We start from the raw sequence: 15,396 nt of genomic DNA, 5'->3' as shown, positions 1-15,396 counted from the left end.
CCGTCCTCGCACAGATGGCTGCGCTGGAGAACACGCTTCGCATCCAGAAGCTCGGCGTTAACGATAGTTCTGCCTTCCGTACCGGGCCCATCTACTGCAGCCGACCCGCATTCACGACTGGACCCCGTGGTGTGGTACACGGTCAGTAAGATACCGACAGCCTCCGCATATCAGTCCGCTCATACTTGGTTACAGTGGTTTCACATGATTAGGTTGCCGGTGATGCTCGAACCTGGTCCGATGCGCTGGGAACACCGTTGCCGCGTTTGGCAGTTTGCCCTGCCAAGTGGCCTGCTTTCCTCCCTCTTCCCTCAAAGCTCTTTCACGCCCCAATAGGTGTTGGACCGTGGCGATTAGCGTGTCCCATTCCACGTTACAATGTGTATACAATCACGTTGGCATGGTTCGAGCATCCGTCTGCTCACATCAGCGCGCTAGTGATCAGCGCATGGAACGGCACGGCCCATACCTCCGTGTCGAAACAGGCTTTCATCGATGCTGCGAACTTATCCTCGAACAATGCAATCATACCTGTGGAAGCTATGGGGTCAACACCCCCGGCTGCTCAAACCGCCACGTCGCGTTCCATTCCTACACTTGACTGAATGTGGCCCGCGTTGATGGAATTTCTTGGTGAGTCACTCAACATCGTGGCCATTATTCTACTCCTATTTGATTGGAGAAGCCTGACACTGATTTCGCGTCCTAAGCCATCCATATCCACGGTCAGTGGCACGCAGAGGGTCATAGCACCCCGTAAGGTAAGGATGAAGCCCGAGACCGTGACGAGCACGCGTCTAGATTCTCAATGCTCGTGAATACAAAGCACTACCATCGGTGATGCCGAAGCATTATGGTTGGTGGTGACCACCCGTAATTGCTACTATTACCCTGCAAAGAGTTCCAGTATACACAGAGTCGGCTCAGAAGCCACCGATATTCAGAATTGGATATTGATGGCGCTTGGCACGAGCTCTTGACCTGACCTCGATCTTAACACTTCCCCCCTAGGAGCTTGCGCCATTTCGACATATGTGGGGGCTGGACGACTGCGATCGCTGACCTTGTCTGCAGCTGGAGGTGTACGCATGATGTCATGACCGTCGAGGAGCGCTACCCATGGTGTCCGATAGCTAGCGCCCATGTTACCGCAGCACCGATCCGAAGGCATGGGTCCTCGAAGTTGCGCCTACGCAGCTGTCTCTCTCGATCGTTCCGGCAGGACACATGGAATGCTGCTGGACGTTTGGGGTAAGTCCGTAACCGTAACCGCACTGAGGATGCGATATGTCTGACGTCGAAGTTGGCGGCATGCTGCGCGCCCGCCGCTCAAGTGGAAACGCTGGTCGAGTATCGATGTCCAGACTTGTGATGCTTGTGAAGGGCAGTCTCAAGCATACCTCCAGGACTTTCTTCCAAAAATCTATATAAACGACGCGACGCGAGCTGGGATAGGCATCATACTCCTCGGAGAACTCTCGCGCTCCGGCACCTCCGTCCCCAACTGCAACCCACCTCGCTCAGGATGCAGTTCAAACTCTCCACCTCGCTTCGCTCCCTCATCACCCTCGCCGCTATCGTGCCCACCGCGCATGCCGGCCCGCTGGCGTACGGCATCTGTCAAACCGGTGCGCTTATATTGTTGAAATTACCGCAGCGTCGCGGTTCGACTGAGCGCCTGTGCTGCGGTAGGATGCAACATCGTGGCCGTCGCCTGCTACGCCGGCGCAGGCTTCGTGTTCGGAACGGTCACCGCTGGGGTGGGCACCCCGGCTGCTGTCCTCGCCTGTAACGTTGCTTTAGGGCAGTGCTCTGCCGCTTGTGCTGTTGTCGCACTCACTCCGACTCCGTGAATAGAAGAGGTCGGTTGCTTACATGTAGTATCCGTCTAACGAACGCGGCTGACCATATTTTCAAGATTCTACGACCTCCAGACGTGTTGTGGTTTGCGTCGAGGTCGGCATGATTGGAAGACTCGAGTCTCTGAAGCTGTGCCGCGTTCGAGTTCATGATACCTTATTTGTAACATATCGCCTCATCCAGGAAAGCGCGTATCCCCCATGAGCCACTGCGCCAGAACGGCGATCATCGAAGGCATGTGCACGCTGCCTGCGTGTGGTGGACAGATCGGACGGTGTCTCCTCGCCTGCCAGCCAGGTCGTGTCCCCATCGCTTCCGCGCCAGTGCTGGTATCTCTGTATATAAGCTGGGGTTGCTCAGCGCTCCCAACTCAAGACACACACTCATCTGAACCCCCCTTGGAGAGCCTCATCTGCCGGACACCATGAAGTTCTCCGTCGCCGCCCCCCTCGCCCTCGTCCTCGCCACCGCCGCCCCGTCCGCGTACGCAGGCCCCCTCGCCTACGGCATCTGCCAGACCGGTAAGCAGCCTCCACAGTATGCCCGCACTCGCACCTGCTGACTGTGTGCGCCCCGCACAGGCTGCAACGCCCTCGTCGTCGCCTGCTACGCCGGCGCCGGGTTCACCTTCGGCACGGTCACCGCGGGCGCGGGCGTCCCTGCCGCCGTCGTGGCCTGCAACGCCGGCCTCGGGGTCTGCATGGCCGGATGCGCTGCCGCTATCTTCGCGCCGACCCCGTGAAGCGCCGGGCCACTCCTGCCAATGGTGCGTCCGAGTCACATCTCCAGCGGTATCCTACAGTACGCTAACGAGAAGGTGTCCAGCCTTGAGCCTGTCGAAAGCTACGCCGTCGCTCTGGGAGCGACGACCGTCTCCGCAAGTCTGAGGTTCTTCCCTTGTTCGCGATCGTTGTGCTCCTGTATACAAATACCACCACCCTTGCTTCGCACGTCCGCCATGCTATATATCGAATTGCTCTCTTCGCGGACACACGGTATCTTGTATTGGTGAGGACTCGGCTGCAAGTTTAAGAGGTCATACCGCGCAAGACTGAGTTGTGAACGGTACTTCGCTATTTGAACCCTGTCACCGAGGCGTGAGCTATGAGGGTGACGTGCACCCTGAGGTCGCTAGATGATCAGCCGTGGAAAGATTGAATTTTATATGTAAGGATGCAGACGGCGACATCGCACGCGGAGGGCGGGTTCCAGTATCGATTTGTTTCGGCGAACGCCCCTTGGATTCTGCTACCATCTTGCGGCAGAATGTCTCGCCCAATTTCCGGAGCCTGTTGTGGGTCGTACGTGCCACTCAGTGCTCAGACTGCAGCTCATGAGCCATGTCGTCCGCCGCTCCAATGAGTCTACAACCCCTAATCTATGAGACGAACTATGATCGTATTAGTTTTCGTTCCGCGCCGAATGAGAGGTTAGTTGACGAGCCTACCTCGAGGAACCTTGCCTAGGTCTTCAAGCGCTTTCTGCATTCCTCCATAAAGTAGTCCTCTGCGCCTCGTCCACCGGCGCGCCTGCCTGCTTGTCATGCCACCATATCAGCCAGATCGGTGCATTCATTCCACTGAGATTATTACCGCAGCGACACCTTCCCACTGCTTCTCTGGATGTTTGGCCGATACGGCAACGGCAATGCGAGTGTTGCATGTAATGGCGATGCTCCGCCGCCAGCGTCCTCGTCGTATTCGTGAGTATCCCATGCTGATGGCAATGGAAGGCCAGACCAGTAGAATGCACGTCTTCGCTCGCAGTCGTGGGCGATATCCTCGGCTCCTACAACTCCAGGATGCTGTGTAGCGTAGGAGATAGAAGCTCGCGAGGGCATGGTACCAGCGCAGTTGGAGGCATCGAGGCGTGAAGGTGTGAAGGTATGCTAATCATGGGACGGCGACCGTTGAAAGTGAGAACGGCGAGGTGGAAGCACCGAATAGAGTTCCTTCGACTGGCATCTACACACGTTCCATGGTGTCGCTAGCAGATATATAAGCTCGAGGTAGCTTTGAACACGTTCAGCTCGGAACCTACCTCGCGCGAAGGAGCGTGTTCCGGACGACATGAAGCGCTCTTTCGTTGTCGCCCCGCTCGCCCTCTCCCTCGCCGGTCTCCCGGCGGTCGCGAATGCGGGTTTTATCGAACACGGCCTCTGCCAGGGCGGTGAGCACAGATCTTGATCCTCATAAAATGCGCACACTCACCGTGCTTGTCTCGGCGATCTCAGTGTGCTACGTGGCGACATTCGTCTGCTACAACACCGCCGCCTCCGGGTTCAGCACGATCTGCGGTATCCGCGATCCGTCACCCGCTCAGGTCAGGGCGGGCTGCGATGCCGTCCTCGACCATTGCTCCACGGGATGTACCGCCTTCACGTTGCGTTTTAGGTCCGGGAGCCAGAGTTGGGTGCCAGTGGGCACTGCCTTCGACTTGGTACAGCGTGTCTACTCGCTGAAGTCCGACTTGTAGGGTTTGGTTCGATCATTCTGCGCGTCCTTGGCAGTGCACTGACGCAGGAGTTTGTGATCAGCTGCGGAGAGTCGCGTCGGAGTACATAGTGACTGATTTTCTTCAGGTCTGCGACCACGCGGGGCATCAATGGCCTATTTCTGCTTGTTTTGTCATGTATATTCACTTGCCTCGTCCAACCGTGACGCCGGTCATATTGGCTATCGGGGTTTTCCCCATGGACCTACAAAATCCGTTTGGGGTGCGCGTTCATGGCGAGGGCAGATGTCCTGCACAAGGCTGAAAATTGAATGAACCCTCGCTGACTTCGGTACGACGTGGTTGCGAACTGGAGCAGGTAGCGGTGATCATCCCATATAACTGCGTGTGCATACCCTAATGCGATAAAGTCACATCCGTGTGAGGAGATAGAGCTAAGAGAAGGAGTTGAATAAAGTGCGTTCCAGCGATCTTCAGGAGCTTGTGGAGGGAAGTCGGAGACCGAAAATGAGTTACTTCAAATATCGCACTAAGACGAATTAGACGCTCTCATGCTCTTCGCGGCGAACGCCGATGGCCTATCAGCGCTTCAAGCTTCAGCGTCCAGTGAGCCTGACCGAAGTTTGGCCGCAGACTCTCACTCTGAGTCACTGCTACATGGGGGGGTACGCGAAAGACAGCATCACTGCCGGACCAGGCCATGCACGCCCCAGATGAATTGGGGTCTACTCCGCAAGAGCTCCGCATAGGTATGTATTTCCCATATGTACTAAGATAGGACCCCTGAAAATGCCCATAGGGCTCCGGCCGATAGACGCCCGTCATCCGGACGGCGTCTAGCGATTTTTGGGCCTTAGGCCGGCCAAAAAATTGCCAAAAATGGCCAAGGTCCGGACAAAAAGTGCAAAAATCGGTTTTCTGGCCGGCTGCTCGTCCGGACATGGGGCTCTCTGAGGGCTCAGTTCCCGGCGCTAACCATCAGACGCCCGGCCCCGAAGGGGCCGGCCGCAAAAATCCGGACAAAACGCCGCGCTGTTTGGGCCAGAAGCCGGCCGCGATCCGGACATTTTTGGCCTTGAGGCCCAAAAAATGTCCGGACACGAAGGCCCAAAATCGAGGGCGTCTATCGGCCAGCCTATTATAGGCATTTTCAGGGGTCCTACTAAGATGCGCAGCCTGCTTATCACACGTGTTCACACTGCGCGCGTAGTACGACCGTGGACCTACGATCGCTCCCGTATACTAGGCGACACAAAATGCAGGTTCTCGCACTCGAATTACCATTAGAAGGGCAGCAGGAATGCACCGGCGGTATCAAAGTTGCGAACAAGCCGCTCGGTGTGGATCATCGCTGACGAGCTCCCCTCCACGCGACGTCAGGCTGGTCCGTAAAAGTCCCTCCAATTTCTAGACACAGAATACGTTACTCACCAACTCTTAGGCGGTAGCGTCAGCTACGCAACACATGTTCTGCTCGGGGCCGCACTTCCTCCAGCGGGGGAGTCCGGCGCCGTGGGGTCAACCCCAAATTCTGCTATAAAGCGACTCGCGACCCAGCATGCATTCGTTACCCCTACGCCCGCGATGCTCCTAGGTCTCTCTGACATGCCTCTCTGGTTAATCCCACTTCTGGCGCTCCTGTTATATATCGTGTCGAACTATGTCAAGCATCGCGGCCGGCCACCACTTGCACCAGGACCACTTCCCCTTCCTGTCATCGGGAATGCACTGGATGTTCCTACCAAGAATATGGCGCCTAACTTCCATGCTCTGAACACAAAATATGGTAAGAGCGCCGTCTTTCGCTCATTTGTTGGAGCTGAGGTCGGCCTACGAGTAGGCGACGTCGTCTACCTCGACCCACTCGGTCAGCCCATGGTGATCCTGGGGACACACGAAACAGCTCTCGACCTCCTCGAGAAACGGTCATCCATTCATTCTGATCGGAATGTCTCTGTATTGACCCTCTGGTATATATGCTTATTTATTGTTTACTTCGCGGGCAGCTCACGGGTTGCGACGCACAGGTCAGGTTGGGGTTGGTTATTCACTACTCAGCATTATGGCCCGGGGTGGAGACGCCTCCGAAAGATGTTCCATCAACACTTCACCCCCACCGCTATCCTCTCGTACCGCGAAGTGCAAGAACAAGAGGCCCACCATTTCGCGCTCCGCCTTCTTGAAGACCCGAAAGACTTCCTGCAACACATACGATTGTAAGTGCCATGTTACGGTTCACCGCGGCACCACGCTCAACTCGTCCTCGCGCATGCAACTTCGCTCACCGTAGTGCATTCGCTTCCACCGTTCTGCGTATCACCTATGGGATCGAGCAGAAGGCATCTACGATGAGTATGTGAACATGGCCGAAGCCGCCATGGCTGTATTCAATCATGCCCTCTTTCCGGGCGAGTATCTGGCCGAGAAGTTCCCTTCGCTTCGCTTTCTACCATCCTGGTTCCCCGGGGCCAAATTCAAGCGGAAGAGTAAGGTCTGGGTATCAGCCGTCCACCGCTTGCGGGATGTTCCGTGGGAGCGGACTGTGGCAAAGATTGTGCGTATCAATTCCTTAATTCGCTAAGCGACTCGAATACCAGTTGACAAGCATGGTTCCATGGCACTCCCAGAGAGGCGGTACCGCGATTCCCTCGATTGCGACAAGCCTCATGAAAGATGTACCTGATGTGAAGAGCGGCGAGGTTACGGAGGAAGAAGTCGCCGCTAAGAAAGTCACCGCTACTGCGTATGCCGGTAAGTGCACCCGGCGTACTTCCAAATCTAGTCTATGGCTCACATATCAAGTTCATCCGTACAGCTGGTGCAGACACCGTGAGTTCCCCCGCTCTGAGTCGTGGACACATTATCGAGCTATCCCACTTACTACTGTCTGGGTTACAGACGCTTTCGACCATGCAGAGTTTCTTTTTGGCCATGGCATCTAACCCCGATGCACAAAGGAAGGCGCAAGCGGAGCTCGACGCTGTAGTTGGCCGGCAGCGGCTGCCCACGTTCGCAGATAGGGAGTCCCTACCGTACGTCTGTGCGCTCATCAGCGAATGCCTGCGCTGGCGTCCGGTTGCACCCCTCGGCTTTCCGCATCGCTCCACGGAAGATGACTGCTTCCGAGGTTACTTCATACCCAAGGGGACGGTCACCATCGCCAACGTATGGTGAGATTTTCCCTCACCTTGCTTTCGGGTACCCTGTGCTGAACAATGCATCACAGGGCATACTCCCGCGACACGAGGTACTACCCGGACCCAGAGGCGTTCTCTCCAGAGCGATTTTTGAAGGACGGAAAGCCAAACCCCGATGTGCTTGATCCAGCAGCCTTCGTGTTCGGATACGGGAGAAGGTCTGTTGCGCATGCGATCCATCTTTGACGCGAGGCACTGAGCGGGCTACCATCCAGGATCTGCCCCGGGCGCCACTTTGCAGATGCATCGCTCTTCATGTTAACTGCGACCGTACTGCATACCCTCACAATTAGCGCCCCGCTCGATGCGCACGGCCACCCCGTCAAGCTCGAGGGCAAAATGACGGCGGGTGTTATCTCGTACGCTATCTTTCTCCCCGATACGATGGTACGACGGCATGCTTACATGGTTTCATCTTTTAGGTACCCAGAACCTTTCGAAGCCGACATCAAGTCGCGCGGGTCGTGGGCGGAGGCCCTTGTCCGGGAGAGCTGCAGCGCGGTCAATGTGTAGCCGACTTAACATCCCTATGCCCTTAGAAAGCTTCTTGTCTCGTTATCATGTCGTACTCATGGAATCAATTTGTTGACCACAGACGGCGACGGCGAACGGCGATCCACATTACATCGAGCATAACATATACCCCAGACCACGCAAAACATCAACGTTTAGTAAGTCGAATCGAATCTGCCAACCCCCACAGTCTACCTGGGGCGGTCTAAGACGCCGCATCATATCCTGCCTGCGCGTAAAGCGCAGCCTTGTCCCCGCTCCCGTCTACCAGGCTGCGGAAGTAGCCATCCTCCTTTTGGAGGAGCGAGCGCGGTGCGTCGTACTCGACCTGCGATGACGATCAGTTAACCCGTGTAGAGAGCAGTCCAAGCGACAGACTCACGATTCGTCCCGCATCGAGTACCATCTAGAATGAGGATACCGTCGCATCAGCTCCAGGACAGAATGCCTAGATGTGGTACTCACAATCCTGTCCGCGTCCATGACGCTCTGCAGGCGGTGGGCCACAGTGAGCACAGTGACGTCTCTGCCCAGCTCTTCGCGCAGCGTATTCTGGATGATCGCATCGGTTGCGTAGTCTGCCCACTCTGGTCAGCAGACATCCTTCCTACATTCACCATTCCGGCTCACCAATGGCAGATGTGGCTGCGGTCACGACTGCATTAGTACCCAATGACGATCGTACGAGCTGACAGACACACCTTCGTCGAGTATCAGTAGCTTGCTCCGGCGGACGATCGCGCGCGCGAGGGCAAGGATCTGTCGCTGGCCCACAGACAGGTTGCTGCCGCCGCCTGCGATCTCGGAGTCGAGTGTGAGCCGCGCGTTCTCTTCACCCTCCTGCAGCGAGAAGAGGCCGGCGGAGCGCAGGGCGTCGTTCAGTGTCGCGTCGTCATGCTCCTCGAACGGATCCAGATTCCTACGAAGCGTGCCACTGAGTAGCTCGGGCTGGATTGAGGCAGTTGTTGAGAATACAACAAGCATACACGTTTTGTAGATGCGTACCGTTTGTGGGATGATCGTGATGTTCGACCGGAGAGCGTCTAGGTTGATCGAGTCCGTGGTGATGCCGTCGTAGTAGACATTGCCTTCGGTCAATATACATCGTAGGAGTGCAAGCGTCAACGAGCTCTGTGCAGAGAACGTCGTAAGACTTATGCCGAAGGGATATATCTTAGCACGCGCATACCTTCCCACTGCCAGTGCGTCCCACTGTGAGATGTTAGAATACAGAAGCTACAGCTACAACGACTAGGACGTACCGATTCCAATTCGCTCCCCAGGCTTGACCTCGAATGAGATCTCGTGCAGCACGCGAGACCCATCCTGCAAGCATCGTAAGCGACAATAGACTATCCGCTGAGCTATCTTCTTACCGACGAGTAGCGTGCTGAAAGCTTCTCGACACGCAGCTCGCCGCTTGCCGGCCAATAGGCAGGCGGGACACCGTTGGTGGTCGGTTTCTGCTCTTGCTCAATGACGAGGTATTGCTGGACGCGCTCAAGGCTGATAATACGAGTCAGTCAAACGTTGGAACGGTTGTCGTGTACCCGAACTAACCTGTTCGCTGTGAAGGTATGCTTACGATCAGCAAAATCACGGACTCCAGATGCAGGACTGCATACCTGCAACTTGTAGGTAATTGAACATCCGCACTCCCTGCAGGATAGTCGCGCTGAATCCGACTGGGGACCTTGGTGTTAGAGTGTTCGGGTGGGAGGTATCAGAATATCGTTTGACATACCCGCCATGTTCATAGCAAAGCCGGCATTGGATGCGCTGACCCGTGCACTATAGACGAGATACGCAGCAAGGATCACAGAGAGAAGGGTGCCCATGACGTCTACTCGCACAGCAATCCACCTGTCACAGTAGTGGTGGCGAGATAAACTTCGTCCGCGGCGACGATGGGAGTACGACGCACCGATTCAAGCCGTTGTAGACAAAGGCGGCGCGGCTGTATCGGTCGACACGAAGGTACGACTCGCTCTTGAACTGGTCCTGCGCGCCGTACGCGCGAATAGAGACTGCACCTGCGTCAGCCGCCGCGGCCCTACAACATATCACACGAGGGAGACGCACCGATTCCTGAGATGGCTGAACCGAAATGTCCTAGCACCGGCGCGCGGGTGTTGCTCATCTCGCGTTTCACACAGATCTGAGCCTTCATGTATATCCATCCAAGTAGGGCGCCCAGGGCACCGATGATGACAGCGGGGACGATGAAAAGCGGGGCTACCAGGGCCGTTGCGATGACGCGCAGGATCATGAAGATGGCGGTTTCCACAGTGGCTAGAACAAATCTGGGTAGTGTGGTGTCGACTGAAGAAGACCGCGTAAGAATGGCTCGGTGCTGCCTGGTGCAGGAGACCTACCGGCTTGCATGTCCGCCGTGCACCGGGCTATGATACGGGACGTTGGGGTCGTATCGAGCCATCTGGTGATAAATGAGCGCGATTCGGACGTAGACCGAGGAAGCTGGACTACCTCAGAGTCGTGCCTAATATCGATGTCACCAGCTTGCTATGGATGATTCTGGAGGCGTGCATGGAACCGCTTATGTAAAATAGCCAAGCTACGGCGTATGAAGCGATAGTGGCGAAGACGAGCAGCCCGTAGATGGAGAGGTAGCTGGGGTATACGTGAGCCTTCAGGCCCCTTTGTGTAAATAGATGACTTACTATGCCACAGACACTTCGGAAGGTGCATGGTGCTCGTACTGCGCGGCCCATATACCTAGATAAAAGAACTATAACAGAATCAGCACGCCCAATTCACTGAAGCATCGATTAACGGTGTACCTGACTGTTCATGAAGCTGTGCGTCACGGCCATCATGGTCATGTATGCGGCCCAGTACAAGACAGGGTGTTTAGACGAGTTGACCGCGAACAGCCGCACTATAGATATAGAGTAAGCATAGCGCTAGTATCACCAGAATCACGCTTACAGGTATCCCAGCCTACGTGTCCCTCTTTGATCTCTTCGGCGACAACCAGCTTCCCGTTCTGCTGCGCATCTTTAGCTTCGAGCTCGGGTTTGCCCAGCACTTGCTCCACTTCCTTGAGCTGCTCCTCCTCGGTACTCAGCTCGGCCAAGAGCTTGCTGTCGTGCTGCAAGGTCTTGTCTGGGCTTCCTTGGCTCGCGATGCGTCCATCCGATCCAAGCGCAACGACGAAGTCCGCAATCGGGCGAATGAGCGCCACGTTGTGACTCTTTGGAGTAGGCGTCAGTGTCGCGTCGTAGATTTTTTGGCGTGTCTTACGTACCACGAGAAGAACGGTGCGTCCCCGAACAAGATCACCCTTGAAGCACTGATCTACAATCCACCGTCCTGTGTGAACGTCGAGGGCAGCCAAAACCTGTAAGATATTGTTAGGGAGTGGCCCATCGCGTAGTGTGGAGTATCTCACATCGTCCAGAAGAAGGATATCCGCGGAAGAATAGACCGCGCGAGCAAGGGTGAGGCGAGCCTGGACTCTGGCGTTAAAATGTAAACCGGGAGATGAAGCGCAAGACCACAACCTTTTGGCCACCGCTACCGGAAAAGAAAGGACGACGTTAGAGCTTGACTTGAACGGAGGTCTGAAGACGCACCTCAACGTGATCCCCTTCTCACCAACTTCAGTCTGGTCCCCGGCATCGAAGAGGCCAAGATCGCGCTCGAGCGCGCACTGTTTGACAACTAGCGTAGCCGGGCGTGTCAGCCCTACGATTTTGAAGATGATCGATGCAAGGCTTACCCTTCGCGTATCGCACCTCGTCAAGCGGCGCGCCGAACAGGATATTGTTCTAGCAGCGGATTAGTCGAACGTACCGGAATACACAAATCCCTCTGATTCTGCGGACTCACCCGAATAGTATCGCTCAAGACCCAAGACTCCTGCGCAGCATACGCAACGCCCCCTCCCCTGGGAAGACTGACGAAACTCTCCGGTCCGGACGGCCGCGCGTGCATCTCGCCAAGCAGCGCCATCAGCAGCGACGTCTTCCCTGACCCGGTCGGGCCGACGATGAGGTTCGTGCAGCCGCGCTTGAAGAGCAGCTCCCCGTCGACATTCAGGACGAACCTCCTGCTCTGCTGGCCGCTCGACGAAGAGGCGGGCGTCTGGACGTCTGCGTCTCTGGCCCATGTGAATGAGGTCTGTTTGATCCCGAGGACGTCTTCGTTGTCGCGGGGGCGATTGTATTCAGCCGGGGAGTCGGAGTTCATGAACTCGTCGAGGAGCTCGGTCTAGCGGACGTCAGTGAAAGACTTGACGGGCGATGATCGTAAGCTTTACCTGGTGCAAGAACCCGTTGATACGATCAAGGGAGACGCGAGCTATGTCACATAGAGTTAACAGGTAAACAGCCTTTCGCATCAGTGCGACGTGCCTTGTGTCAATGCAGGGATCGCGAAGAAGATGCCGTGCATCTGGTTCTGAATCAATATGAACGCTGCAATCGCTGTATCAGAAGTCGCTCGAGATAGGTTTTCGCATATACGTACCTGCGTTCGACGCAAACAGCTTCGACGCTGGAGGACAAGGACGTAAGCTATGGTTCTGCGAAGACGAAAGAGATACCAGTACGCACCTGTCAGTTCTTGCTTCATGACCGCGGTCTAGCAGATGGCAGACTGTCAACGGAGTACACGTATAGGAATCAGTGGCTACGCACGTAGACACTGAACGTAACCGCCATCGTGATGAGAGGAATGCTATAGCTGCGCGGGTGTCAGTACTACTACTCTTCCCAACCTGGGCGCGGTACGTACTTGAACAGGGCGTTGAAGATCTCCAGCCACCGCGACTGGCTGAGCTGCTTCAACTCGGCCTCTCTACGCTCGTCGAGCTGCGCGGAGACGCGGGACTCCCAGCCGAAGAGCTTGATCATGCGCACGACATTCAAAACTGTACAAATACGTGTTTCAACGCAACGTGCGATCGTTAAAGTGCTTGACTTACCTTCGTTGACGAGTTGAACTCGCGCGTCGGTCTTCAAGTGCGTGAGCGACAGTGACGGGACATGTCTGCATGTATGCGCCTCACCTTGTCCATCATCCTCTTCTGGAATGTCTGGATCCAACTGCTGAGGTACCCCGGGATAGGTATCAGAGCGACCAGAGTCGCAAGGCCCACCAATGCACTTCACATACGAGCAAAGATTGTAAGCGTGTGCGTCGCTGACGGAATTCGCAAGGGCATGACAGCGTACCTCCATCCCAAGATGCTGTACATGAATACGATCGCGGCGGCCATTTGTAAAGGGCTTTGAATAACTGAGACGACGATGCGTGAGTTCAGTGGGACACCGAATGCGAAATAGTATGTCCAGACTGACGGAGGAGGAGCCCCTGCTTGTTTCCTTCGGTGATGTTCGCGAGGTCGCTCGTGATGAGGTTGTTGAGCTTCCCGACTAAGACATCGCTCTTGGGCTGTGCGGGTGCGTCAGCAGCCGCAGCACCGTCACTCGGTGTGCCCTCGCTGTCAGTAGACGTCTCCGACTTCATGCGAATGCGAAGCGCGTGCTGGAACAGGAGCTCGGTGACAATCGCCTCGGTACGGATACTCAGTCGATTCTGGAAGTGACATATGAGCAGGCGCCCGAAACGGGAACGGCAGGGCAGGAAACGACGAACCATGGTCCAATTGTACCACTCCTCACAGATCGTTGATACCGTAGGGCCGACGAACATGAGCATGACCCACGCCCAAGGACGAACGACGGACTGTGCATGTCCCTTCTCCAGGTACCTGGAAGCAGAAATGAGCTCGAGCATTCTACCTAAATGCGGTGTAGATTTTCTCACGACAAGACGCCCTGGGTAGCGATCGGGTACGCCAGGAGAGCGATAGACTGCGCGAGGGTTAGACTAGACTGACATATTCTACTCGCGCTGCCAACGTACCGACACCGCCACCAAAGATGCGCCGAGGAGATATTCGACACCTGGTATGACATCAGCCGCCGAGTCGTGTCCGGGCAGATTCTCTCCGGTACTCACGATAGAGTTTCAGGAACCCCCAGAAGATGTGCGTGTCCTTCCGTGTCTCTAAGGGATCGAGGTACTATTGACGGCATGAGCGCAGTTCATTAAGGGAGCGCTCAGGAAAGACATACCTTCAGACTCTTCTCTACCAAGTTACGTGTGCGGTCGGAGTTCGCAAGAGTTGGAAGGTCTTCCAACGGGATATGCTCGACCCGATGTGCCTTCGCCACGGTCTCGTTGAGCCAGCTGAACATCCGCCGAGAGTACCATCCGGCTTTCTGCTCCTTGTTGGGTCCTTCCGGAGAGCGCGGAACGGTCACACGCGGCGTGAACACCGGAAGTAGAACCGCAGCCTCTGTCAGGATGAGCAGCTTGATCCAGATGAGCACGCCCTCGTCCGCATCTGCAGGGCGTAGGGTAGTCGTCGCAAGCGGGACCGCATCCCGGTACACGTAGACACCCCAGGTGAGAAGCAAGATCAAAGACAGGTGGTGGGACAGCAGAGCGCTATAGCGAGGGAGTAGTACGGCGGCCAGGGCGAGCGCGGTGACGTAAGTCTGGAATATAGCTCAATAAGAACGACTCGATGACGAATAGAGAGGCGTACGTATGTCTCGACCTGCACAAATTGAAACCACCAGGCTGGCGTATCGCTGAACCCATGGGAAGTTGTAGTCACAGTCGGTATCGAGAGACAGAGCAAGGCAACGCAGGATAGCAAGCGAGCAAGCTTGAAGACAAGAACTCCGGATCCGTGTTCTTCTCCTGACAGTGGGTTGCTTGCAGGAGCACCGCAAGCGATAGCATCTGGAAGGACACTCTTCGATGTGAGCGAGAAACATGTCTTGTGGGCCGTACGCAACAACAGCGCAACGACCGACAACACTATTCCACAGACAGGAAGGATGCGCGAATCATCTAATGCGGACCTTCGTGGTAGAATAGGTCAGCGTACTGAGCCCATGACACGCTCGAGGTGCTTACTGCTGCAAGCGTAGTATGTCCATGTTGAATTCCGCGTCGTTTCCAAAGACGCGTCTTCTTCGAATGTACAAGGGAGAGTGTGACAGGATGACGCGCCCGCGCTCGCAGTCTATTTGTACGCGCGCTGACGAGCGCTGACGCGTATACGGTTCAGATAGCAGCCACGCGTGTATGGGAGCAGATGGTCGTTAGTCTAGATCCGTCAATATCGCGACACATGAAGGCTCTACGGACTACGCAGACCGATTCGGTGGCCAAGGGGTTGCATATAGCCGGTGTCGTTTGTCGTTGCCGGCCGTGATGATCAGGACTCTCGCGGCACCAGATCCGCTGCCGATGAAAAGCTGTGCGCCCGTGCCTGCGCAGTGCATTCGACCCATCATTTGAGTTTCATAAGAGAAGAAAGCTTCGAGCT

The 15,396-nt window shown here is 55.9% G+C and overlaps 6 protein-coding genes across 6 annotated transcripts; 5 read left to right on the top strand and 1 right to left on the bottom strand.

The window, feature by feature from the left end:
• Positions 1-1,333: 1,333 nt before the first annotated feature.
• TRAVEDRAFT_160425 (cysteine-rich protein) lies at positions 1,334-1,853 on the top strand (the record flags this gene model as incomplete). Its single annotated transcript, XM_008035882.1, has 2 exons — positions 1,334-1,628; positions 1,693-1,853. The coding sequence occupies exons 1-2, from the start codon at positions 1,526-1,528 to the stop codon at positions 1,851-1,853; spliced, it is 264 nt and encodes an 87-aa protein (XP_008034073.1). The 5' UTR covers positions 1,334-1,525.
• Positions 1,854-2,284: 431 nt separating this feature from the next.
• On the top strand, positions 2,285-2,602 carry TRAVEDRAFT_42882 (uncharacterized protein; the record flags this gene model as incomplete). The annotated part of the gene is made up of 2 exons (XM_008035524.1): positions 2,285-2,381; positions 2,442-2,602. 2 exons carry the CDS (start codon positions 2,285-2,287, stop codon positions 2,600-2,602), a joined length of 258 nt encoding a protein of 85 aa, XP_008033715.1.
• A 1,327-nt stretch (positions 2,603-3,929) lies between these two features.
• On the top strand, positions 3,930-4,335 carry TRAVEDRAFT_42881 (uncharacterized protein; the record flags this gene model as incomplete). The annotated part of the gene is made up of 2 exons (XM_008035523.1): positions 3,930-4,029; positions 4,094-4,335. The coding sequence occupies 2 exons, from the start codon at positions 3,930-3,932 to the stop codon at positions 4,333-4,335; spliced, it is 342 nt and encodes a 113-aa protein (XP_008033714.1).
• A 679-nt stretch (positions 4,336-5,014) lies between these two features.
• TRAVEDRAFT_42880 (cytochrome P450) lies at positions 5,015-6,534 on the top strand (the record flags this gene model as incomplete). Its single annotated transcript, XM_008035522.1, has 4 exons — positions 5,015-5,063; positions 5,756-6,100; positions 6,155-6,284; positions 6,342-6,534. 4 exons carry the CDS (start codon positions 5,015-5,017, stop codon positions 6,532-6,534), a joined length of 717 nt encoding a protein of 238 aa, XP_008033713.1.
• Positions 6,535-6,691: 157 nt separating this feature from the next.
• On the top strand, positions 6,692-8,024 carry TRAVEDRAFT_42879 (cytochrome P450; the record flags this gene model as incomplete). Its single annotated transcript, XM_008035521.1, has 7 exons — positions 6,692-6,868; positions 6,942-7,065; positions 7,130-7,143; positions 7,213-7,484; positions 7,541-7,669; positions 7,727-7,870; positions 7,934-8,024. 7 exons carry the CDS (start codon positions 6,692-6,694, stop codon positions 8,022-8,024), a joined length of 951 nt encoding a protein of 316 aa, XP_008033712.1.
• A 58-nt stretch (positions 8,025-8,082) lies between these two features.
• On the bottom strand, positions 8,083-15,004 carry TRAVEDRAFT_55962 (multidrug resistance-associated ABC transporter; the record flags this gene model as incomplete). The annotated part of the gene is made up of 41 exons (XM_008035762.1): positions 8,083-8,352; positions 8,407-8,430; positions 8,490-8,602; positions 8,655-8,669; positions 8,726-8,972; positions 9,030-9,155; positions 9,214-9,236; positions 9,287-9,350; positions 9,401-9,530; positions 9,643-9,709; positions 9,769-9,887; positions 9,949-10,051; positions 10,107-10,346; positions 10,400-10,461; positions 10,512-10,655; positions 10,706-10,773; positions 10,826-10,923; positions 10,974-11,238; positions 11,293-11,385; positions 11,437-11,496; positions 11,549-11,561; positions 11,621-11,708; positions 11,767-11,815; positions 11,877-12,257; positions 12,307-12,347; positions 12,401-12,463; positions 12,516-12,542; positions 12,602-12,629; positions 12,686-12,731; positions 12,783-12,918; positions 12,973-13,003; positions 13,057-13,153; positions 13,223-13,286; positions 13,349-13,586; positions 13,647-13,761; positions 13,818-13,864; positions 13,917-13,957; positions 14,013-14,076; positions 14,129-14,554; positions 14,605-14,776; positions 14,982-15,004. 41 exons carry the CDS (start codon positions 15,002-15,004, stop codon positions 8,230-8,232), a joined length of 4,374 nt encoding a protein of 1,457 aa, XP_008033953.1. The 3' UTR covers positions 8,083-8,229.
• Between the last annotated feature and the right edge of the window lie 392 nt (positions 15,005-15,396).

The sequence above is a fragment of the Trametes versicolor genome (genome assembly GCF_000271585.1).
Source record: "Trametes versicolor FP-101664 SS1 unplaced genomic scaffold TRAVEscaffold_2, whole genome shotgun sequence".
In the NCBI taxonomy this organism is placed as follows: domain Eukaryota; kingdom Fungi; phylum Basidiomycota; class Agaricomycetes; order Polyporales; family Polyporaceae; genus Trametes; species Trametes versicolor.
This window is presented reverse-complemented; position numbering and strand designations above follow the sequence as displayed.